The sequence below is a fragment of the Brachionichthys hirsutus genome, unplaced genomic scaffold (assembly GCF_040956055.1).
Source record: "Brachionichthys hirsutus isolate HB-005 unplaced genomic scaffold, CSIRO-AGI_Bhir_v1 contig_1025, whole genome shotgun sequence".
NCBI classification, from domain to species: domain Eukaryota; kingdom Metazoa; phylum Chordata; class Actinopteri; order Lophiiformes; family Brachionichthyidae; genus Brachionichthys; species Brachionichthys hirsutus.
In genome coordinates this window covers 30,257-54,369 of record NW_027180325.1, presented here as the reverse complement: position 1 = coordinate 54,369, position 24,113 = coordinate 30,257, and the positions used below count along the sequence as shown (strand labels likewise).

General features: G+C 40.7%; 1 protein-coding gene across 1 annotated transcript in view; it reads left to right on the top strand.

The window, feature by feature from the left end:
• Positions 1-24,113, top strand: part of LOC137912772 (rho GTPase-activating protein 42-like) — a 65,771-nt gene that overhangs the window by 40,213 nt on the left and 1,445 nt on the right. The window contains exons 4-21 of the mRNA XM_068756909.1: positions 2,579-2,650; positions 10,753-10,854; positions 11,073-11,183; positions 12,928-13,032; positions 13,879-14,008; positions 14,329-14,429; positions 14,925-15,034; positions 17,406-17,484; positions 17,802-17,841; positions 18,161-18,223; positions 18,306-18,380; positions 19,042-19,126; positions 19,319-19,377; positions 19,858-19,963; positions 21,602-21,761; positions 21,992-22,142; positions 22,339-22,722; positions 23,024-23,180. Of these exons, the coding sequence (XP_068613010.1) occupies positions 2,579-2,650; positions 10,753-10,854; positions 11,073-11,183; positions 12,928-13,032; positions 13,879-14,008; positions 14,329-14,429; positions 14,925-15,034; positions 17,406-17,484; positions 17,802-17,841; positions 18,161-18,223; positions 18,306-18,380; positions 19,042-19,126; positions 19,319-19,377; positions 19,858-19,963; positions 21,602-21,761; positions 21,992-22,142; positions 22,339-22,722; positions 23,024-23,180 (2,090 nt within the window). The remainder of the gene's footprint in view (positions 1-2,578; positions 2,651-10,752; positions 10,855-11,072; positions 11,184-12,927; positions 13,033-13,878; positions 14,009-14,328; positions 14,430-14,924; positions 15,035-17,405; positions 17,485-17,801; positions 17,842-18,160; positions 18,224-18,305; positions 18,381-19,041; positions 19,127-19,318; positions 19,378-19,857; positions 19,964-21,601; positions 21,762-21,991; positions 22,143-22,338; positions 22,723-23,023; positions 23,181-24,113) is intronic.

Genomic DNA, 24,113 nt, shown 5'->3' with positions numbered 1-24,113 from the left:
ATCAGTCAGTGTCAATGTGTAAATAAGATCCTAATCTATCCATCCTTTCATTTTCGTGTATTCAATAATTTCAGTTTATATGACACATGTACCGTATTGGCCCGAATATAACACGACCCCGGATATAATACGACCCCCTCTTTTTCAAGACTCAAGTTTGAGAAAATACTTTTTGAACACCAATTTCAGTTTTTATACAGAAAATAATTACAGTACATCTGAAACAAATGATTATAACAATAAATTCGAGAGAAAAAGCATGTTATTTTGCCACATTCAAATCATGCAAAAACTGTCTCACATCTTAATATCTGAACATTTAAATATGTGAACTAAAGTGCAATCACATTTGTAAATGAATGGCTTCTGGTTTTTAAAATGTAAATAAACCAATCTACTGTGATAAAACAACAAAATTGCAATAACTGCATTAACCATCAAAGTGAAGTCTAACTGGGGAGATCGTTGTTCTCCAGCGCCTCAGGTGTTAACTTCCAGACCACGCTGGGGACGAAGGCTGAAGCGCAGCAACACAAGATGGACGCCGGCCAGACGTGCTGAATCACTGAAGCTGCTTTATTTTACCTGCACTGTTAAACAAAACTCAGTTTCCTCCTATTGCTCGCATATCTCTGTCTCCTAGTTGCGCTCTCTCTCTTTCTCTCTCACACACTCGCTCGCTCCGGCGGCCCCAGCTGGACGCGCGCACACACACACATCCACACAGACACATCTCACAACATATGAATAAGGAAAAACATTGCAATAAAATAATGATAGGCATTTGCTTTAGCCTGGGGAGTTCAGTTCACCATTCGTTGTAACGATATCTGGCGCCATCTAGCGTTCAGAATGGGTATAATGTCTAGACCGCGAATATAACACGACCCGACTTTTTCAGCCTAATTTCAATGCAAAAAACATCGTGTTATATTCGGGCCAATACGGTACACCTGGTCACAGGTGTATATGGAGCCTAACCCAGCTGACGGCAGGCGAAAGCCCCTGGGGTACACCCTGAATGCGTCGAAAACGTATACTCTGACACAGTGATGTCATGACGACTGTAATAGCCCTGGTGGGTTGTAACAGCTAGATTTGTTGACTGCCAAATATCCTTTACTTCCAAATAGTGTGACTTGTAGAAATATTGCTGTGTTCTATCTGCAGTATGGTCTTCCATCCACTTTGACACCTCATCTAGTACAGAACACTCACCGTTTTGGAGGCGTTATATTTTATGTAAAGTGATTTTTACATGCATTCAAATACATTTGAATTTAAATATTCACCATGTTCTTTAAAAAAAAAAGAGGTCATGTGTAGTATTTGAGCTCTACGGTGAGAATAGAGATGCAAGTGTCGGCTCTGATGTTGCTCTCAGTCTACAGTCTTCTTTTGTCATTTTTCGACTTTAGAGCTGTAATTAATTTAAATGAGATAATTTAATGAACACAGAAATGTATTCCTGCCATAATTAGTAGTGAATAGTTGTGCATATACATTTTCTCCAAAAAGTATTTCTATGTATTATTACTATTGTATGTTTTAAATATCTTAGTTTATGGTCTGGATAAAAAATGAATTAATGACATTATTTCAGCAAAGCAACAGATTTAAGCCACGAGCTGAAAGGGGAAGGAAGCAGTCTATATGGATTGAAGCTTCTCATGAATACCCTCTTTCTCGTTGGCTTATGCCGCTGACGGGGTTATTTTGGGACAATAAAAATGTGCTCTGATTAATGATGGAAAGAAAAACTTCCTCCCGAGGTGGCGTGTGTTCTGGGGGGGCTATAGCAGAGGAGCTGATAGTCCATCGGAGCCACCACCTCTAAATTAGTGCTGATATCATAGATGCGTTACAGAGCTCAGCCCTTACTTTATGACTGATACTCACCACACAGAATAACATTTTAAATCAAGCTGAGAGTCGTGTCTTTTGTGACAGTGCCTCCCATAGAGCAGCCCCACTAGTTGGATGTCATCCGATCTCAGGGGAAGAAAGACCATCCACAGAAAATTCATCGGCACCTTAATGGCACCTTTCCGATACGCTCACTCACAAAGATTGAGCCCGGACTGTAATTGGCACAATATATCACGCCATATCTATTTCTGTCTAGAAAGAGGCTCCAGGAGAGACCTTTAACTTCGGTCACGATGCGAGAGAGGTCACCAATATGTGGGAGACTATACCTCAAACATTTAAATGCATTGCAGGAAGCAGTCGTAAAACTTCCTCATCTGCAGTGCTGTCATATTTCAGCCATGTCTAACGATGCTGCTGCTTCACAGCACAAATTAAAGTGATCGATGTTCTTGTGTCTTGCAGAGCCATTGTTGACTACTCTATGTATCTTGGATTAATTCGTTTCAGGTGCCTTATAGTTACAACCGGTTTATGGTCAGATCCCTAAGAGACAAGAATTAATCCTTTCTGTATCCTCCAAAGGTTTTTTGGATGCAATCCATCTGTATTGGTATTAAATATCTTTATATCTCTGGTCATCCAATTACATCTGCTGGTCCAACAATAGTTCAGACCTATATTTTTTCTTCTTCTTTTTTTGTTTTAGATCCAGAATGCGGATGATGTGTTGATTTCTCCATTGGAAAAGTTTCGGAAGGAGCAAATTGGTGCTGCAAAGGTAAGGAAGCATCGTCACAAGCAACTAGCAGCAGAATCGCAGGTGATATTTTACACAGTCTGGCATTTTGCTCTTTTCCTCATCCCATTCATTTTCCCTACATTATGCAGACCATTAATTGAACGTAAAGTGTGACACAGCTAAGATATGCGGCTCATTCAGACTTTTAGGAGGTGTAAATCAAGGCATCAGTTTGCAAGTGGAAGAATATAAAACATTACTGCTTAGGAGTCGAGAAGATCATCAGTTTTCTCGGCTGGCTTGTTTATGTTTAGCTGAAAGCAGCATATTGAACTAAAATTTAATTATCTGGCTTTGGCAGGCACTCTTTCAAATATAATATATGCTATTTAAAAATAATAATAATTCAGCACAGGGTTTGCCCTATAAATGGCATGTTAGACTTTGAAATGTGACTTGAACATGTACATGGACTGTGTCTCGAGTATCACAGGTACTTCCACCTGATCAAACAGAAAAAACTTTTGCAGCGCCTTTTATATCTGATCACTTTAACTTTATTTTTGTAATCAGATTGCTGTAGTCCTTCTACATGTAATGCATTTCTTGCTTGGCCTATTAGATATTGAGAGCTGGTATCAGCAGGGGTTCTGCAGGGAGTTGCTTGAAGGTATCTTGATTCCAGAGTTGAAATGTTGTTGAAGCCAGAGTTCACTACAGAGAACAGTGTGGGCTTGTTGCTAGAAGCCATGCTTTCATTCCCGGCCAACACGAAGGCATCAAATGAAAGAATTGTAGCTTGTTTGTGGTCGTTCCCTTGGTGAGATCACACAGGAACATGTTGGTTTAGATAGAACTCAACCCTTTACACGAATCTCCCAGCGGTGAGTCCACAGCTGACTTCCTACTGCTGAACTCTGGGAATCAGTTGAGCATCTTTACATAGCTGTAACATGGTGCACTGGACATGTCAGATTGCACCAATGAAACCACATGTGGAATATGTACTGTAGTTATTAATCTCACAATGATGGAGGAGCAAACTATCATAGAAAGCAGTGCATTATGAGGCTGTATATTTCAGCATAGCTAATTGAACAGCTGTGATTAAGGCACATGTATGGATTTGTTGTTAGATAGATACAGAGTTATTAACTATGTGTGAAACTAAGTCAGGGCCTAGTGTTCTCCCATTGTTAATTTTGTAGAAGCAATAGTAAAGCTGCTAAATTGTTTCATTGTTAAACAATTCAGATGTTTGATGCTTATTGCATTTGCTCTAATGAGAAGGGGCACAATATTATAGCCCACAAAGCTTGGAAGCGACGCGTAAATGTGTTCGAACATGCTTCATTAAGTAACTAACGAACTAAGTAACTGCAGTATGTCCCTAATAAAAATGTGTTTTTGACTTTGACTCAAACTCCTGCTTTGTTTAAAGCACCTTAAAGTAAAGTGGGAATCACTCAGGACAATTCTGAGGAAAATAAAAATTCCAGACTCTGGAAGTAAAAACAGAAACCAAGTTTTGTCCCTCAATGAATCAAAAGGAATGCTCAAATCATCTCCAAGCTACTGTTTCCCTTTCCCCGTATTGAGGTTTGAGCATCAGTTACACCTTGTTTTATTGGCCAGGCTAGGAACCACGGAGCCCGTCTTCCATGGCCTGTTCCCGGTGAGGCTGTTTGTATAAAAGGTTTAGCGTGTCGGGGCTTTATTGTTGTTTCAGAGTTAGATGACGAAACAGCAAGACGGACGTGCAATTGTCTCCACAGCAATTAGGGCATCTTTATTGCAGCAGAAAGCAGGAATGTCTGTGTAAATGAAGCAAGAAGAATTTAATGTCTCAACCATCACATGTATCAGGTGTAATGAAACACAGTATGTTCCAAAGCTCACGCCTCCATCATCGTGTTTCCTCTTATTCCACTGACTCTATGTTTATAAAATGGTTTCTTAAATGCCACGGGCGCTGTCACTCCCACTCCCACTACCTTCTTCCAACCACTTCCTCCTAATGGTACTTTTGCCCCCCCCACGGCCCATCCCCCTTTAAACATTAGCCCAAGTACAATGAGATAAAAGACAGACATCACGAGTGGCTGGGCAACTTTCCACTGTTCCGGGAATGTGAAGAGTTCTGTGGGCTTTTTGACCCCTCCGGGTCCTGCTCCTGGCCTTATTTGGCTATACTGTGAGTAATCCTGCCGAGATGACGTACCAGTGAACCGGATTTTAGGCATAAGCACATTTACGTGATTGTTATACTTGTGTAAAGCACTACAGGACAAATGAGGCACAATCTGCTTCACAAATCTAAACCAAATGTTTTGGAATAAAGCTCTTAGACTTAGACTATAACAAATACACAAACTAGAAGAGTTGTTCAAATTACGCTTGCCAAGTGGGACACGGAATAGCCATATGTTCTTACCGCAAAACTGAGATGTAGCACTTAAATATGTTTTTTTTTTATCTGAAAGTTGTTTATTTACTAAACAAAGTGTCATGACTGAAATAGTGATGTGTGTTACACCAGTTACATGAAATGAAGTTACCAGAAATAGGATAGAATTACATTTCTCTTGGGTTTTTCTTGTGGCTTTCAACCATGCTACCCTATCTCCAGCAAAATGCAGTGCGACGCCATAAACGTGGCAAATAAAGAAGTAGTTCCTTGTATTGTTTTATTGTTTTAATTGGACCACCTTCATTCCACGTCATTGCCATCACAAGGATGAATAAGACGGCCGTTCTCACAGGCAGGATGGCAAAAATATTGTTAAATTGCTTAAATGAAATGAAAACTAATTTGGGAAAACAAACAGGAAACACACGTGTCCATGTGTCTGCATGGCTGTGTCCATTGAAGAGTCTGGTACTCTAAAACAGACTGACCTTTCTCTCTGGTTCATATGCTCTAAAATTTAGAGAATATTGCGTGTCCTTAATATCAGGGACGCCATCGGGGTTTCCCACTAACTGAATGCAAAGGAACAATGACAATAGATTAACATCAGTGTCAGACAGATTTGCATAATGTGAGTTGTCCTACAGATGTCAAGTGAATCCTGTCTTGTTTTGTACTCCAAAGACAGAAATACCACATGTTCAAAAAGGATGGGGATAAAGGAAAGTGATGAGGGGATCACCTTGTCAGCTGTGGACAACACAAAAACCTTTACATCATCGAAATCTCTGTTGCACATTCATATTTTTCTCTTTGGGTGTTTTGCTACACTGGAGCACCTATTTGTGTCTGAAAGCATTTCTTCCTGCCCGTCTCCCTTGAACGGAGTTGGAACAAGAACATGGGTGGGCAAAAATTGATTGCTCTAAAGGTTCCATTTGGTTTATTTTTCACATTTTGAATTATATGATATAATTGTCTTGTTTAGTCTTGACGATACCACCAGATGGTGACAAAGTAAGAAACCGAGATCTTGGAGGTCAAAGTTGCAGCTGATGGGTTTTGCTAGTCAGCTAAGCTAACGCTGATCAATTCAAACATAGCACCGGTAACACTGTTTACTATGTGCTGTATTAAGAGGTGCACAGGACAACACGTGTTTGTGCAGCATAGGCATTTTGCACAGTTGCACTGTTAGCACGTCCGATGATCAAAGACGATTTACAAACCAAACCATGTTGCATAATTAACATTGCTGATTGTCAGTCGAGTCAATACATTGTTGATTTTAATATTGATTATTAAAGGTGTTACAAACTACTACTTTGGAATAATTTCATCTTTCTATCATAAAGATGACTTCCGTTGCAGATGACACCCAGGTTAACCCCGTTTATGCTGTACAAACATGTATACATTATTCCCATGTCTGTGATATCGCTTTCTACTGTGCCCTAACCCACAAAGCAGAAACACTATTAGAACAATATTTCATAAAGTAATTACGTTTTCTTTTTTATGGAATAGTTTTAATGGATGAAATCACATTATGGCTTCCAGTTTAATTGTATTTACTTACAATTCTGGTGGCGCAGTGGTGAGTGCTGTTGCCTCACAGCAAGGGAGTCACAGGTTCAAATCCGACCATGTGGCCATGTTCTTCCATGTGGGTTCTCTCCGGGTTCTCCGGCATTGGTGACACTAAATTGTGTGAGTGTGTGTGGCTGTGACTGTGAGTGTGTGTGGCTGATTGTCTGTCTCTGTGTTGCGCTGCGATGAACTGGTGGCTTGTCCAGGGTGTACCCCGCCTCTCTGACTGCTAAGATAAGCTTGGCCCGCGACTCAATAACGGAGAAAGCGGTTGGAAAATGAATGAATAAATTAATACTTCCAATGCATTCACTGTATACTGGACAGAGTTTATGCTTTAATTTCGTAAAAAAAAAAAAAGGTTTTACTTTATTTATAAAGCATTTTCACGAAAAGGATCTTCATAAATAAATACAGTTGTAAATGCACAATTATCACAAAAAAACCCACAACAAAAACAAATGTTGCACTCGTTACATTGCAGGTATCTGATAGTTGGGTCTGGGGGATATAAAGCAGAGAGTGCAGTCTAGCCTGTGTATTCAGTATGTAACTGAAGGGGATACAAGAAGACAGATTCAGATCATAAAATGCCACTCCCCCCAAAAAATAAAAATATGTTACTACTATATTCATTGAGCTCAGTGGATGCAAGACTCCAAGCTGAAACAGTTGTTCATCAATTGAAGTCCCTACTTACTGGTTAAAAAGAGTGAGGCATGATTCTTTTTGTTGTTGACAGGAAGTCTAAGGCACCCCTGAAGGATGCATCATTTATTCACGTAGGGCTTGTCAAAATACTTTGTTCCACAATGCAATAAAGATGTCTTTCTTGTGGCGATGCTCGCTTGTTTTTACCATGCAGCTTTTCCTAGACCTCAAGAGATTCCTATAGAACAGAGTTAAGCTAAATAAGGAATGAGTGAATTCATATTTTGAGTCATATTTTGCGGTACATGCAACTTTTGTGCTTTTATTTTCATTAAAATCAATGTATTTTGTCATTGTGTCAGAAAGAACAAAGGCATTGGTAATCTTATAACAGGACATCTTTTAAAATAATACACTAAACTAATTAAAAGACTGGATATTTGTTTTTCACTCTTCAGAGACAGATTTTTCTAATTATCCTACATTAATTTCCTTCTTGCTTTCTGTGATGTCTTCTCAGAAATTGGGATTTCAGGCTAAGATGGAGACTTTTTTTGGGGGGGGGGGGGTTGCAGCAAAGTAACTGAACTCAAGCTGAAACCTCATATTCTCTCTGGTTCCCCTCTAAAAGCAACGCCAGGATGTGTGCTGGAGCATCAAAATAACCTGGCTATTACTGTTTCATCGCCATGCTGCACCCTTGCTCCAATTAGCTTTATTTCAGAGTTGTTCCTGTCACATCAATGCTCCGAGAATCTATTTATGAACATGTGTTTATATTTTTTTCAACAAAATGCCTCGCTAGCCATTGATGTTTGTATTATTCCGGGGCATTGGACAGACATGTGGAAGTATAGATGGTGTGCATGATATCTGGGGGGTTTTCCTCTACATGCACACCACGTAGACAAGTTTGACCTCCCTTGCTGCTTACATCTGTTTCCATGGTGATGAGAGGCTCAGAAGTTATGGCCCTGAGGCTCGTTACGGTCGTTGTCAAAGCTGGCGATGTTTGGCTACCGTCCAAATATGCATACTGCCATCTTCGTACCTGCTCTCAACATCCCATCTTCAGCTAGTTGTGAACACCTGACCAGCCCAAAACTACCTGTAGTTTTTCTTGTCACGTCCCCTTATCATATATACTAGAGGTGCAACGATACACAAAATTCAAGGTTCGGTTCGATACTTTTTCGATACAAAAAAATATATATTTCCATGCCTTTTTTTTACTTGCAGTTTATTATTCATGTGGTTTATTACCACGACATGAATGTGTTATATTTGTTGTATTTCCACCGACGTAGTTTCGTGTTACACTTGAGTCATACCGTTGTATTTCTCTCCACGACGCGCTTTCAACAGGGTCATACTAGACACGAAAACCAAAGTATCCCCAAACGCCAGATCTGAAGGGTGGTGGAGGGTCTTCTGTCTCAGCAGCTCGGACTGCATGAATGCGGGTCATTGCGGGAGGCGCTCGCCGTTCAGTGGATGTGCGCTCGCTCGACGCTGAACTTTCAGCACAGGGCAGCTCGTCAGAAGTTTATAAAATGAATATAAAATTGCGTATTGTTCGAATTCATAGGGCGTACCGAACCGAGACCCCTGTATCGAACGGTTCGATACAGATACATGTATTGTTGCACCCCTAATGTATACTACAGTTGGCATCTAAACTCTTAACTGCAACATGAAACTTACCAGTTACCTTGATGATTTATTCATGAGGGTGAACAAAGCAACCATATGTCAAAACCAAAATTGGTTGGTTCATGTCGCTGGCATTGGTTTGAGTCAGGAACATGTTTGCTTCAGGGTACATCTACCCTGCATGTTCGCTGCCACCACAAGTTGTGCTTCAGTTCTCTCCCCTGCGCTTTGCCCCCCCCCCCCCCCCCCCCCTTGTCTGAGAGAGTCTGCAATAGAAATCACTCATCTCTTCCCACTGCACAAACATGTTTGCGAAAGGGTCAGGTGGGAGGGCGCTTACCACACGGGCAACGGCGAGCATACAGTAGCACCAGTTTTATATGCGCGCTGCCGGGATTGCAACAATGCAGGACACGTTCAGTGACTTAACCAGGCTGCCGGTGCCTCACAGAGTCACTGCAGCTGTGAGTCACGCCTCACAAGTGTGAAGGAGTTAGCCACAGAGGAGGCTTTTTGCATGAAGACTTCTGGCGCACATACTGGTCAGCAGTGCTTAGAGATTCCTCCTGTGACTGGAGGCCACAACTAATCCGAAAGCTCTTAATTTAATGCAATCCCCAGTGTGTGTGTGTGTGTGTGTGTGTGTGCGCAGACGTGTGACTTTTGATATTTTCCCGATGGCTTCGGCTCTCTCTGCGTGTTCACAAAATAATGTCACGTCAACGGTATTCACAATGGCCGAAAGTCAGCTCCCGTTGGTTGTCGCACACGAGAAACACCCAAACCTTAAGCAAAATGCATTTCCAGCCAGTGTGATATCATATTTTTCTTGTATTAATTTTGGTATCTGTCTGTTTATTTTACTTTTTTTTTTTCTGTATATAGAATTGATTTTCTTACCCACTCCTGAAAAACTCATTCCTGGGTCAGCCATGACAGGAAAGATGGAAATAAAGACACTACTACATGAAATTATCTATTGATTTTTGAGCTGTATTGGTAATAGTCATGTAGGAGGGTAGTGTCATGTGGCAAATTTCTCCAGTGTGTTTAATGCTGGGGGGGGATGCTGAGGCGGAACACTGTTCTAGGTCATATCAGTCATTATTGGATTTGTCTTGCTAACTTTCAGGACCATGGGAATGAAAACAAACAAGCAGGATCTGGTTCCAGTCACTGTTTCCTCACATTTTGCCACCAACAGAGTTTGATTTGTAGTTTAAGGCATTAAATGTCTTCACAGAGATTTGTTCTCTCTGCTGGGGAGAGATTGATTAACGAAGCTGAAGCAAGTCTTTTGGGTGGGGGGGGGCTATTCAACCTCTGAGTGCATACGCTATGCTTTATAGATGGGCATCCAGCATGAAAAGCTATTTCCTGTCCCATTCTCAAAGCCTTCTGCAACTCTCCATTTGAATCTGTAGATCTTTAGCAGAGAGCTGTTGCAGGTGGAGCAGAACAACAAAGACAAATGCAACCAGCAACCAGCCGGTCCTGTGCCTGGAGTGGAATGCAATGGCCATGATGATTTACAATGATGTGTGTTGCTGCTGTAAAAGTGTCTACAGCATGTATTTCTCTGAAGCCAATTTTATAAAGCGTGGGTCCTTATAGAAATACTGTCTCTTGTAATTATACAGTCACAAGCCATTTTCATGATCAGTAATTACTATTGACAGGACCTTTAAATGACATGTGGAAAATTCCAATGCGAAAATGTTGTCAGACCTCCACCTAGTGGCAGTTTAAGCACCGACAAACACACACACACAAACACATTAGAAATGCACAGTCACAGTTTTGGTGATGTTTAAATCTTTCATATGTCTCGTTTTAGGAGGGTAAGAAGAAATTCGATAAGGAAACCGAGAAATACTACTCCACGCTGGAGAGACACCTCAACCTGTCATCCAAAAGGAAGGACGCATATCTGCAGGAGGTAAAGCCGAAACAACTCTCTGATCCCCAACACGTCTTTGGATAATGCTGTTTCATGGTCTGCTGAGTGGCTTCTAAAAATACATTTATTGCACGATTGTTTTGCTTGCTCCTTCTTTAAGCACCGTGTCCAGGTGGTGATGTAAGCGTTCACGCTCTTCCCACATCGTGTTCTCCCAGTTTAACCCGTCTCTTTGTTATGTTATTGTTCATTCTCAGGCTGACATGCAGATTGATAAGGAGAGACAACTCTTTTATGATGCATCACTTGAGTATGTTTTCAAAATCCAAGAAGTACAGGAGAAAAAGAAATTTGAGTTCGTTGAGCCGGTAAGAGACATATTAGTTTTTACATACGTCTGTCCTCACTAGCCTCTGAATGCATGTTGAAGATGACACAAGTCGCCTTGATTGAATTGCTATGAAATTTAAAAGATAAGCAGTATGAACGGTATATACTCAAAATCTGTAAATGTGCACTTTATGAGTTCAAATGTCTGGTTTCTCTTCTCTTGAGTATAGACGGGGGCAATTCTGTGTCTGTATGTTGCTTGGTAGACTCTCTCTTATAAAGTAAATTCATTTGGGGGTGGGGGGGGGGGTTTGTTAGTTTCAGATAAACAATTGCAAGTCAAACGCTTTGCAAAAGCCCCCACTTTAGGGGTACGTGGAGTAAATTTTAACATCTTCAGCTTGAGCAATCACCGGGGAAACATCAAGTTCTTTAGGTGTTAAATGTCTGAGAATGTGAGATGGGAGCAGATTAAAATGGTCCTACTCACATTTATCTACATTCATTGGCAGGTGCCGCAGAACTCAGGCCAGAAATGTAAATCTCTAAGTACAGAAGGTGGTGGGGGGCCGGTGATTAATTTGATTACAAAAAAATATTGTTCATCCTTGAACTTTTAGTGCAACAAGCCTCATCCTAGAAATGCAATCAGTGGTTGCATCTGAGAATTTAAATACGCAACTCCCAAGTTTGTCGGGTCCGCCGTTGCCGAGGTGGGATCAGTTTTCCCCACCAACAAAGCAGCCACCACTACAACGGTTAAGGATGTTTGTGTTATAAAATGAAATGGATCAGTAACTCTCAGCCATGTGTGGAATTTAGCTTTTCTAGCCATATTTTGTGCCAGAGTTTATTGTGAGGCTGCAGTTTATGTTTACGGATTATTTTCAAAATTGAACTGCAAAAGACTTATGCATGAAATGTCTAAAAGAAAAGAAGAAAATCCAAATTCCAGTTTTCCAAGGAACAAAGTGATTTCATCCACAATTAATATAATATTTGGCATTTTGCACTACAATGTTACTGCAATAGGTGATTGATTATTATAATAGCTTCCAAATACGTTTAATTCCATTGACTAATCAATTGATCTTTGCAGCTTTGTTGCAATGACCTGAAAATATTTAATTTCATCAGATTATTTAATTGTTTGTTTTACAAGATTTACATATTCATGTTGGATAAGAAGCTAATTGGGTTTTACGTGACAATCTAATGCACATTATAACTAGATACGTAAGCCTAACAGAATACTTGCCACCAAACAAAGCCATTGTCACTAAAAACCTGATGTTTGCAAAATCGCTTTCATTTAGTAGAACTGTTCTACTTGTTATGACTGTTGTTTTATTGATTTTGTGGTTTTATGTTGTTTTATGTTTTATGTTGTCAAAGGGACTAAAGATGGAAATTAGCCATTGGCTATAATCTTACATATTTACGTGTAAACGTTCATCAATATGTATTGTCCCCGTTTTAAATAAACTCTAACTCAAACTCTAACTCAAGGCATGTCAAAACCTTAACCAAACCCTGTAACATTTATTAACGGAAGCATGTCATCAGCTGTTGATAAAACACATCGAATCCATCGCTCTTTTAGAAAAGCAAGATATTTCTCCACCAGATTTGTAAAAGTATAAATGCATAATTGTGTTGAAAAGTGTTGGACAAGATTGTAGAGCTATGATAATTGTGTCATCATGATGATTGCTGTATTGTTTGACTGTTTGTGTTGCTTATTAAAAGAAGAAATTCCCTTTAAATATTGTTCCTCTCCAGCTCCTGGCATTTCTTCAGGGCTTGTTTACTTTCTACCATGAAGGATATGAGCTGGCTCATGAATTTGAGCCGTACAAGCAGCAGCTCCAGTTCAACCTTCAGCACGTAAGTCTCAACAGCTCATGGTTGCACATGTTGCTACCAAAAGCAACTAGCCACATAATCAGATTCTGTGGCTCATCATATTCAAAAACAACAATGGATAGCTGTGCGATTAAATGAACTACTTTGCTGTGCTGAGGATCAATATTTTCTGAGTGCTATATTGCAGGTGGTTACTTCAGGCCATTTAATGGTGTTAAAAAAAGAAGTTAAAGTTGGAAATAAAATACCAACTGCCATCATGCCCACTTTTTTCTGTAACCGTGACCCGACCACTTGCAACCACAAGGGTATCGAATTGCTGTCAGACCCAAACTGTTTCCCACTCTTCGTGTTTTCATTCTTTTCAAGTTATTTTAGGGGTATTTTCAGCCTTTATTGTATGATAGTGACAGCCGGAGAGGAGACAGGAAATGCAGGAGACAGCGGGGAGGAGGACATGCAAAAAAGGGTTACAAGCCACTAGACTAGAGGACTGCCGCCTTAATATGAGGGGCTCGAGCTCTATCAGCTGAGCTAAATAAAAGGGTTTTAAGAAAGCTCTAACGGGAACAGGAGGTGAGACTCTCTAGAAGGGAGGGCTCTTTCTGATCCAAATATAATAATCTGTTCAAATGCTGGATCACCTCAAGTCAATTCTTCCATTTAGCATTGAATATATTTGAATTAGATACTGTGTTTTTATGAACTAGTGGTTTGCCAACTTGTTGGTTATTAATTAATCCAGTTGTCCTCATGCTACTGGATTAATAATACGTTTTTGTACAGTGTCTGACTTTTTCTTCTGCAAAATGTGCATGCGTTATACATCATACATAAAACACCCTATATCCTGTATTTTCGGAGTAGACGCGAAACAACTTTGTGAGCACCAAGCAGGAAGTAGAAAAGTTGATGAAGAGGATAAGGTCTGCAGATCAGGACTACAAACCGCCAGGCCAGTGGACAATGGAAGGCTTCCTGTACGTCCAGGAAAAACGTGAGTATTTAGCGCAATGCTACCCAGGCCCTCTCACAGCCACCATGACCCCCACCTCAAGAGTGTACCATTTTGCATCCATCACCATAAAACATCCAGGCTTCTGCAGAGAAGATCCAGCACTCATGATTCATCCTGTTTTCTGATTCACTTTGATGTTTTCAAGTGGCAGATTTTTATCAGCAGTGAGAAACAACTTGGGATTTATTACCCTTGAATGTAAAAACAAGATTTTCAGAAGTCCTTCCAGTAGTGCTATGATTCAGAGAGAGAAATTGGCTAAGCACCATTTTCCTTTTCAATGTATTTTTCTTTCTTAGGTCCTCTGGGATGCACTTGGACGCGTCACTACTGCACGTATGAGAAACGCAGCAAGACTTTCTCTATGAGTAACACAGAAACCAAGACGGCCACAAAACAAGTACGCAGTTTAGTGTAGTTTGTTTTTACTTTGATTGACTTTAAGTTTAGCTTTAGCTTCTCTTTGCACTGCTCATTTTTCCGCACATAAAAACAATAAAAGTTGAGAAAAAAATTATGATATGTGTGGGTGAAACACAGAACCCGTCCAGAGGAAGAAAGAAAAAAAAAACTCACGAAAACTCTTTGAATTAACAAAAGATTTAACTTAACAAAAGAGCTTTTACCTTCTTAAAAGACTTGTTAACTCAAGGCAGAAGAAAATAGTTCAAATAGAAAACGTTCCAAATAATAAGAAATAGCTCAATGAAAGAAAATCACTTTAAAAGAAAATTTCACATTGGTTCATGCATTTACAAAGAGCATACACTATATTGATTTATTTTTCTCCACTTGTAAGGGAAGAATTAAAGATAGATGTATCTCAAGTAGATTAGAATTGCAAATATTTTTATTCCAGTTTATGTTACTTAATGTACATTGTGTTTATTGACAGAATGGTCTTGTCTTGAACCAGCCAGAGATGTTCAAGCTCAAGTCCTGCATTCGGAGGAAAACGGACTCCATCGACAAGCGGTTCTGCTTTGATATTGAATTGCTGGAGAGGTAAAGTATTTGACATGGGATGGGAATTAGCTTTCACACCCCTAAAAATGTGTTGCCACTGTCCTGGACTGAAAGCATGCAAATTATGTGACATTCAACATTTGCTTTCCGTCACTAAAAATGATTTGTAAAAAAAAATATTACGTCACCATGACGTAAACTGGCTGTCTTTCAAACCAATTAGTTTTCATCATGTTCAACTAAGTTAATACTGGTAAATAACCCATGCATGATACTCCACATTGGAAAAGCTGTTTGGGTTTTATTTATATTAAAGATGCCTGATGTTTTCAGCTCGACATGTTTCGCATTTGTTGTACTGTATGTCCACAACGTCGATAGTTACTCAGTTTTTGAACCATTCCGTCTTTTCTCTGTGTTCATGTCGATGTAGAAATGACATCTGTCGTGGAACTCTTTTCAGACCCCTACGGTTTTTCTGTAAAGTCCGGTATGTGAGCTGACCAGTTCTGCCCTTTCAATGCGGCTGCATGTGCTGCATGTGTGCTGCCAATCATTTCACTCGCTCAGCCTCAAATCCTCGATGAATGGATGGTTGCCTTCTTACCTCTTCACTAAATCAGACGTCTCTTGGTCGATATGGGCTTAACGCAAAATATATTTTTAAATTACTTACACATGCCTGCACTTATTGAATTGATTGCTCATCTGTCATTTAATGATCCTATCGTTAGACGCATTTCTCAGCAGTGTGGGGGAACGTTCATGGCTGAAGTATATTTAATGCTGTACAGTGGGCTAGGATGCGGAATTGCTGAGCTGACACCTTCACCTTGGCTGACCGCTGATTAACAGTGGCTGAATTGATCAGGTCACACGTTATGAGACCTTGATGTGACCTCATTTTCTTGATGTGTATCGCAGAATATAGAGTTAGCTCATTCCAGTGCGTTATTGTTGCACAGCACCAGCAAGGCCCGCGCACCCCGCCCTCGGTGAGGGGCCGACACTTTATTTGCAGGGCAACTCATTTATCATAAACGGTGATGCCCCAAGGTGCTTGTTCCGACCACAAGGACAATGTGGTCCAAGCTCCAGTCAGCTTCAAGCTCATTTAATCATCCTTATTACAATAATGATTCTGTCCAACTACAGCCCAGACAGAATCAAACCATCTGGGAACCTTATTCTTAGCGGTTTATTCAAGAGAAATGCAAAGCAAAAGGTCGCTTTGTGATGGAACATTAACAGTGGTGGTGGTGCTGGTGGTGGGACGTGCCCAAAATCTGGGCGTTATGGGGGCGTGGACTCTGATGAGCTCAACCTGGACACTGGGGCTTATGTTTTTTATTATTTTTTATTTTTTCGGTTAAATACGTATAAAGGATATACAATTTACATTTACAACTTACATTTATTTATTTTTGCTTCTCCTACTCCCAATTCCCAATTTCAAATTACCTGAAAATACAGCAACACAAATGAAACTACATTCAATTTCATAAATCACTTAAATGCCTTTATAGCCTTTTAGAAATTTCACAAATTGTGCTTTTTCTAAAACTCAGCAGCGAGTTGGACCAGAAGTGTGTGTGTGTGTGTGTGGGGGGGGGGGGGGCAGAAGGGTTGAGCCAATTTGACACTGAAATCACAGCTGGCAGCAGCAGCGATGAGGACACCCTCAGTGAAACAGCACAAATCTGGTTGGTAATTTAGTTAGTACTAACCAGCGGATACACATACAGGAGTTCTGAATCAAAAAATGCTTTATTATTGTCAAGAACATAATTTAAGCAAAAATAGCAGAAAATATTTAGATTTTTTATTTATTTTATTTATTTTCCTTAATTCCTGCCCCTACTTTCACCTCTTAATTAATTCCCACCACTACTCTCACCTCTTAATTGAGGTGGAGGTTTTATCTCGAATACAGATAACAAAACCCTTTCAAATCAATCCAAACCTATCAGCATGCCTGGATAGCATGTGAGGTAAGATTAAAAATCTATTAATTCTGTTGAATTTAATCCCAGCTCAAGCAACTTGACATGGCTCCCTGCTATCGCTGTCGCTGCAGGGTATGGTTTGTGTCATTTTAATTGTATTATTAGTGTACCTCACTTATGTTGAAACTCCAACAGATAATGTTCAGATGAGTTATGTAGCGTATATGCATGTATAAAATCACGGTAATATTACTCAGATGGAACACATGTAATTGGGAGTGGAATGTTAGATGCTGAGGAAACCCAATCGTTATAACAGTTTGACGTCAAGCATTTGCACATGAGCTATTTTAGTCTCACTAGTCCTTTTATAGTGGTCTTTTCCAGTGTAAACACGGTCCGTTCAGGGGCCCCTGAGGCAATGAGATCAGACTGAGACCAGCTTTTCTCTGAAACCTTTCCAGGCATGGTGTCATGACTCTGCAGGCGCTTTCAGAGTCCAACAGAAGATTGTGGCTGGAGGCCACGGACGGCAAGGAGCCGGTGAGGAACTCTTTGTGGTCGTTTTGTTTTTTAAATGCTTTTGTGTTGGCTTTCTATTTGAAAAGAATGTTTTTTGGGGTTGAATGAGAAGTAAGCATCACCAAAGTATTTGTCATTAGTCATTAGTGGCACCCTAATCTGGTGGGTGCAGGTTAACCCTTTCAGAACCTGGGAACTCATCATACACTGACGCTAATAATAGAACAGTCCACTTAAAGGAAAGAAACTGTGGGGGGAAACTGTGTGATATGAATAACTTTCTTGGTTTTTGCCCAGTGTTCTTTAACTTTCTAATGGCTCCTGTGAATTCCCTCTAGATTTACAACCTGCCTGCCATTTTAAGCAAAAAGGAAGAGAGTAAGTGTGGCTTTTTCTTTAATCTTCCAAAACCATTGTCATCATTGCAACGCTTGACTCTCTTATAACACTATATTAAATGTTACGCACACGTCAAACACACACTTTTCTTTTTTTTACCGATAGCTACTGTATATCTCTTCATTCGGAAGATTGCTTGGCATAAGCCCACTCAGCTGACATAATGAAGCCTTTCTAGCATAGGGGTCGTATCTTATTATTCAGCGCTGACACATAAGGGAGACCATATTATCCCTGCGTGACGTGTGGTTAACTAACTACAGTGATGGGTCAACCCTGTTTTCATCTTGTTTTACAGCCTTTCTTAATGAGGCAGGCTTTAACTTTGTAAGGAAATGCATTGACCTGGTGGAGATGAGAGGTGAGAGGTTAACGACACCTTAACCTTTGCATCTGCCTCCCAGTTCCTTCTCATATCTTTTTCATTTTTCATTGCCACCCAGACATAAATACCATGGGACTGTACAGAATTGGAGGGGTCAACTCCAAAGTACAGAAGCTGATGACCACAGTGTTTTGTAAGTAGAGAAGAAAAACTATTTGAATTTTGAGCTAAAAATCTAGATATTTTCAGCTCTTATTTAGTCTTTCTTTGTAAATATGTAATATTTATTTGTGCCATATAGTAAGAAATATAATTCTGCCATCATGTAACAAAACTAATGTGACATTATAATGTACTGTAATGTTTACATTTGTGTTGTGTAACATCCAAATGAATGAATTTCTATTTCCGCTACTTTGTCAACCATTCATTTTTAACACAAATTCAAATTGAATTTAGAGCTTGAGCAAAAATGAAAAGAAAAAAAAGACCCTGCAGAGTGAGGAAAGAGGTCCTCCTTGTGGTTTGACACTGTAACTGCCTTGTGGCCCGTTACTTTGGCTTTACCTTATTAGATGACACGAGGTAATTCAGTTTGCATGCATGTCATACATTTGAACAGGAAATGTCTGTGTGATTCATTAAAGGCTTCCTATTTCTTGATCTTTGCTTCTGTGAGACACAACGCATGTGTGTCCTTCCAATTATTTCAGTGTCCTTACACAAGGAAGATGGACAGCATGTTAATGCTCATTCAAGAATTCTGTCAGCTCATCTAATGTTGTGTTGGTTTCTTCCATCAATTTGCAGGCTAGTCTTTGTGGCGCTCTAAAAATAAAATGTGTTTCTAATAGCGTCCAAAGCTCCAGTGGATATGGACCTGGATCCAGAGATATGGGACAATAAAACCATCACCAGTGGTCTGAAGAATTACCTCAGGTCAGCTTGCCCCACCAGCTGTGCATCTTGAGCTATCAGAAATCACCATTACCTCCATAATGGCTCTTTTAAACCTCTCTGGTTTAAGCATTCGGTCAATGGCCCTCAGAGGCAGGCGAGCGCATTCAAAAGGCCTGTGTCATTCAGGAAACAAATAGTCACTGGGTTTTTTTTGTTTTTTTTATCCACCAGATGTCTCTCTGAGCCTCTAATGACATTCAAGCTCCACAAAGATTTGATCATGGCTGCCAGTAAGTTGTGTAAATTTGCTAACACTTTTTGGCAGAAGGTTTTTAAAATTGGTCAAATTCAATACATGCGCCGCTAATAAAACGCAAACGTCAGTCTAATGAAGAAAATGTTCCTTCTTAATCAAAGATGAGTACATTTTATTCTACTCAGAACCCTGAAATAATTTGCTTTATCTTGGGTCAGCTTTAAATCTGTCATTTTGTGAATTATAGGAATTTAAAACAAGCAAAGAATAAACCAAAAAATAAATAGTTTTCATCTCAGAACATGCATTCATGTCACTGCGTGCCACATGACTCGCAGCATTTCAAGTTAGGATGTCAAATGTGGTATAATCTGTGCTTATTGGCTTATTTTTCCTGTTTCTTATCTTATTTCTACATTTCTTCGTGTAACTTTTTAATACAGCTTCACATATTCTTTCTGTCCAAAGCATATGAGCCTACAGGACCTATTGATTTTCATTTGGCTTTCCTTAGAGTCAGATGACCAGAACTACAGGGTGTGTGCTGTTCATGCTTTGGTACATAAGCTGCCTGACAGGAACAAGGAAATGCTGGAGCTGCTGATAAAACACCTTGTCACGTACGTATTTCTGTAATGAATCAGTTACACTGCAGCCTTAGAAGAGGAAGGCTCTGCGAGAAGAGATTAAAAAAAAAATAGCGGAGAACTGATTAAATTGTCTTCATACTTCAGGGGCTCTTTAATACATTTGTAGGTACCTGTAAAACACAGTCGGTACCTGGTAAAGAATAAAACTGCCAGCTTGTGATTACGAGCTTTCCTGATAGATGTATCAAAAGAGAGCTGTCGGTTATGTTGTAGCTGCTGTTCTCTGAATTCAGAAGCTCTCTCCATCTAGCTGCGATTCAACCACAGTCATGATGCGAATCATGTTTGAGATATACTTCCATCTTGGCACCGCCATTATGAGACCAGTCTGCTTTGACACTCGGATTTTGTTAGATTGACACTTGATTCTGGACATTCTGAGGTGGATGTTCTCTCTTGACTCGGGGAACAATGGTCATAACATGATCAACCGTTTGCTGTCATTTACACAATCCACAGGTGCACTCTAGGATTCATTTCCCACAGTCAAATCATCGCAGGTCCAGGCTTTGCAATGTACAAAATGTCCAAGCCCCTTTCCTGGTGACACTGTGTGCCTGATGCTACCCAGAGCCTGACTAGTTCCTGCGAGATCCAGAAGTCTGCATCCACATTGGTGGCAGGTCTTATGACGTGCTGGACACTAGGCTAGCTGGCACCTTGACACAGACAAGTTAGATGACCGGTCGTCAGGAACCATGGACACCTTTTTAAGAGTGGAATACAAAACGGATTCAGTAGACTGAACCATTTTCAGCCAGTTACAATCTGGTCGATGTAAACCGGGCCTAACATGGCAGGGTGGGGGCAGTTTCTTCCTCAGAGCTCCTCCTTCTTCGAGTGGGGAGCGAGAGGGACTGTTTTATTGAGAATGTGAGACAAGCTTAGGGAGAAAGGCCAGATTATGACTTCGTACTGCTCCACTGTTGGCCTGTACCAAACCTAACATGAGGTTGAGTGAACTGAATCTGAGCCTGCAGAGGGCAGGCTGGGGTGGTTGGCAGTGTTACCAGACAGGCTCAGCCCTGCCACAACCTGAAGCGTGATGATCCCATGTCCAGTCCAGGGGTCGCTGCCGCTGTGCCAGGTGCACCTGCCTACTCTCCAGTCAGCCGATGGAGCATGAAGGGAATGTTCCTCAGCTTCCTGTTTACAATGAGGAAGTGCCCAATATGCGTTCGTATTTAATTTGAAGCAGCATGCTCTTGTTTTGAAAGGATGTTACACAGGAAGAAGTGTATGAGTTACCATGCGGCCATGATGGAACTGTAAGTGCGTCAAACAACATTATACTCTGCCTTTATCCTTAAACAATATACACGTTAAACTCCAGAGCTTCAAGCAGACAGAGAGAGAAGCCGAGAAATTAAAGGGAGACTTTTTGAGAACTACCATGTGAAGACTGAACTTGCTCTATCAACAATAACATTTGACTGCACAGCTTGGAGACTGACTACTATACGCATTAGTGCGTCCAAAACAATGTCCAAAATTGTCCATGTCATCGGCCAACTGGAGACAATCCTTGTGCACGCAGAATATGCGACAAGTTTGAAAAATCATCTTGACATGATAAACAACAAACACTTTATTTTCCTTTGCCTGCAGGGTTTCCAAACAAAGTCAGTTCAACCTGATGACAGTATCCAACCTGGGCGTCATCTTTGGGCCCACGTTGATGCGGTCACAAGAGGAAACGGTGGCTGCCATGTTGAACATCAAGTTCCAGAACATTGTGGTTGAAATACTTATCGAGAACTTCATCAAGGTGATTTATTTTTGACTTTTGAAGTACATATTCCCAATAAGCATTTTCTTTCTTAGTTTAGTGCAAACTTAAGCCTCTTGCACCAGCGTTTCCACGTTTCCAAACTCAGGTTTATGGATTAAGTAACTAACCGATTGTCTTATAATACTTAAAATGTAAGTTTCCTGATAATAAATGCACATTCGATTGGGTTTTTGTGTTGCATATTGCAATTCCTTCCGGACCCACAGCTCTTTCACCAGCCGCCAGATCCCAATGTGCCTCTGCCTCAACCCCAAAGCCAGCCCGGCTCTCGCAGGAGTCGGGCCATCTGCCTGTCCGCGGGGCACAGAAAGCCCCGCAGCCTCTACACCCCGACGCTGTGCCTGGCGGATGCTGAAAGTGAGTACCAAAGTAATGATTATCGCCGCAGGTCATCACGCTACAGTATGCCTCACCTGGTGAAGCGTTTTAATATATAATAGACATCTGTGCACACTGTCTCAAGACATTTTAGTATTTTAAAGCCAAAATCACATCCCCTCTCTAGCAGGTTTTAATGAGCGCCATGTATTCCTTTTCTCTGGTCCCTGCATAGGTGACACTTTTAGCAGCAGCCCAAGCAGCACCCCCATGGGCAGCATGGAGTCCTTGTCCTCCCACTCCTCTGAGCAGAATAACTCATCCAAAACAGCCTTCTCTGCTCAGGTCAAGGACGATTTTCTCATCCAGCATGCACCGTCACAGCTCTCACACAGCCCAAAAAGTGCTTTATGTATCAGCAGCCCGGAGTCCAGCTCCAGGGAGGACCCGAGGCATACAGATGGTGAGTCTGAGGACGGTCTTAGCCTGTCCTCAGTCACTGCCACACCCAGGCTGCCTCCTGCTCCCCCAAAAGCCCCCCACTGCCACACTGATCACAGGCCAGCACTGCTGAACCACTCACCTGTTCCCTCTCTGAAGTCACTGCATATATCTGAAGGTGGGTAATTATCAAGTAATGCAAGTCTCAGCGTTCATTTCATTAGATGATTGTTTTTTGTTCCCCTTGCCGTAATATAGTCTGAAGAAACGTCTTGGACATGTCATATTCAGGACCGAATTTCATGCAGTTCCTTCTGGACTTAATACTTAATGAGATGGCTACCAAATTGTTGGCTTAAATAGAAAATTGTTGGCTTCAACGTAGTATAAAAGGCAAATAGAAAAACAGAAAATCAAACCGTAGCAGCATCTTTGTGTTATTTAAAAAAAAGGAGTAGTTGTTTGTGTCTCCTCCAAAGGCCGCAGGAGCTGCTCAGGATCTGTCCAAAGTCTGTCAATGCTTGAGCCCAAAGAGAGTCTCAGTCCCGCTGAGCACCCAAACCTTCCACCAAAGCAAGTGTTGCTCCGCAGGTTGGACACCTCATCTAGCAACGGATACCAAAGACCTGGATCAGTGTAATCTGTTTTAAGATTCTCATAATAATGTTACTCATATTGATGATGATATAAAATGCTATTTCTTTTCATATGTATATACCCCCCCCCCCCCCCTTGTGAATCTATAGTCAACAGTATAAAAAGTGTTATCACTGTGTTTCCAGTTATTAGGGTGTCACGCCCACTGAGCTGCTGCTTTCTCTTTGACGTCTACCTACGTGTCTTTCTTGCAATTTTCTATGTATATAGAGATTCCAACATTATGCGCCAACTTTCCTTAATTATATTGTCTCATCGTTCAGTCTATTCCATGATTGCATTTTTGTGTAATCTAGTTTTACATGTAAGTTTAATTTCTTGTGTTATAACAAACTCCACCCACGTGCACATGCATAAATTTCTAAGTCAGAATGTTCTACTTTTTATAGTAACACTAAGTAAAACCAGATGTATAATCATGGTTTGCACAATGTGAGTATAGACTTCATTACTCACCGAACACACTTTGCTGCAACAACTTGTGAACATAAAGAATCGGATAATAATTAATGAATTGTTTGATATGTGTTAAGCTAAAGCGCCACAAAGTGCATCATCACTGTGGAAAATCTATTTCTTATATTACTATACTAAACACAAATGGAAAATCTCCCTCCTAAGTCGTCTCTGTTGTTTTAGTGAACATCTTGAGGCTTCTGTGATCGTCTGATTATGTGCTTGGAGATTTATGTCTTTTCCTCTCTGGTGGGGGAGGCTGGCTTTAATTGTGTTCTCCCTGCTCTGGGGTTGGTGTGACCCAGTAGCAGTCTGCGCTCATTCTCTCAGTACAAATGTTTGAATTTGTCATGTCTGAGAAGCTAGTCTCACAAGTACTTTCCTTGTATAGCACCCACCCAGTTTGCTTTAGGCTCTGTTGTCCCCTTGAGTCTGCTGTCTTTAAAATGCAGCCTT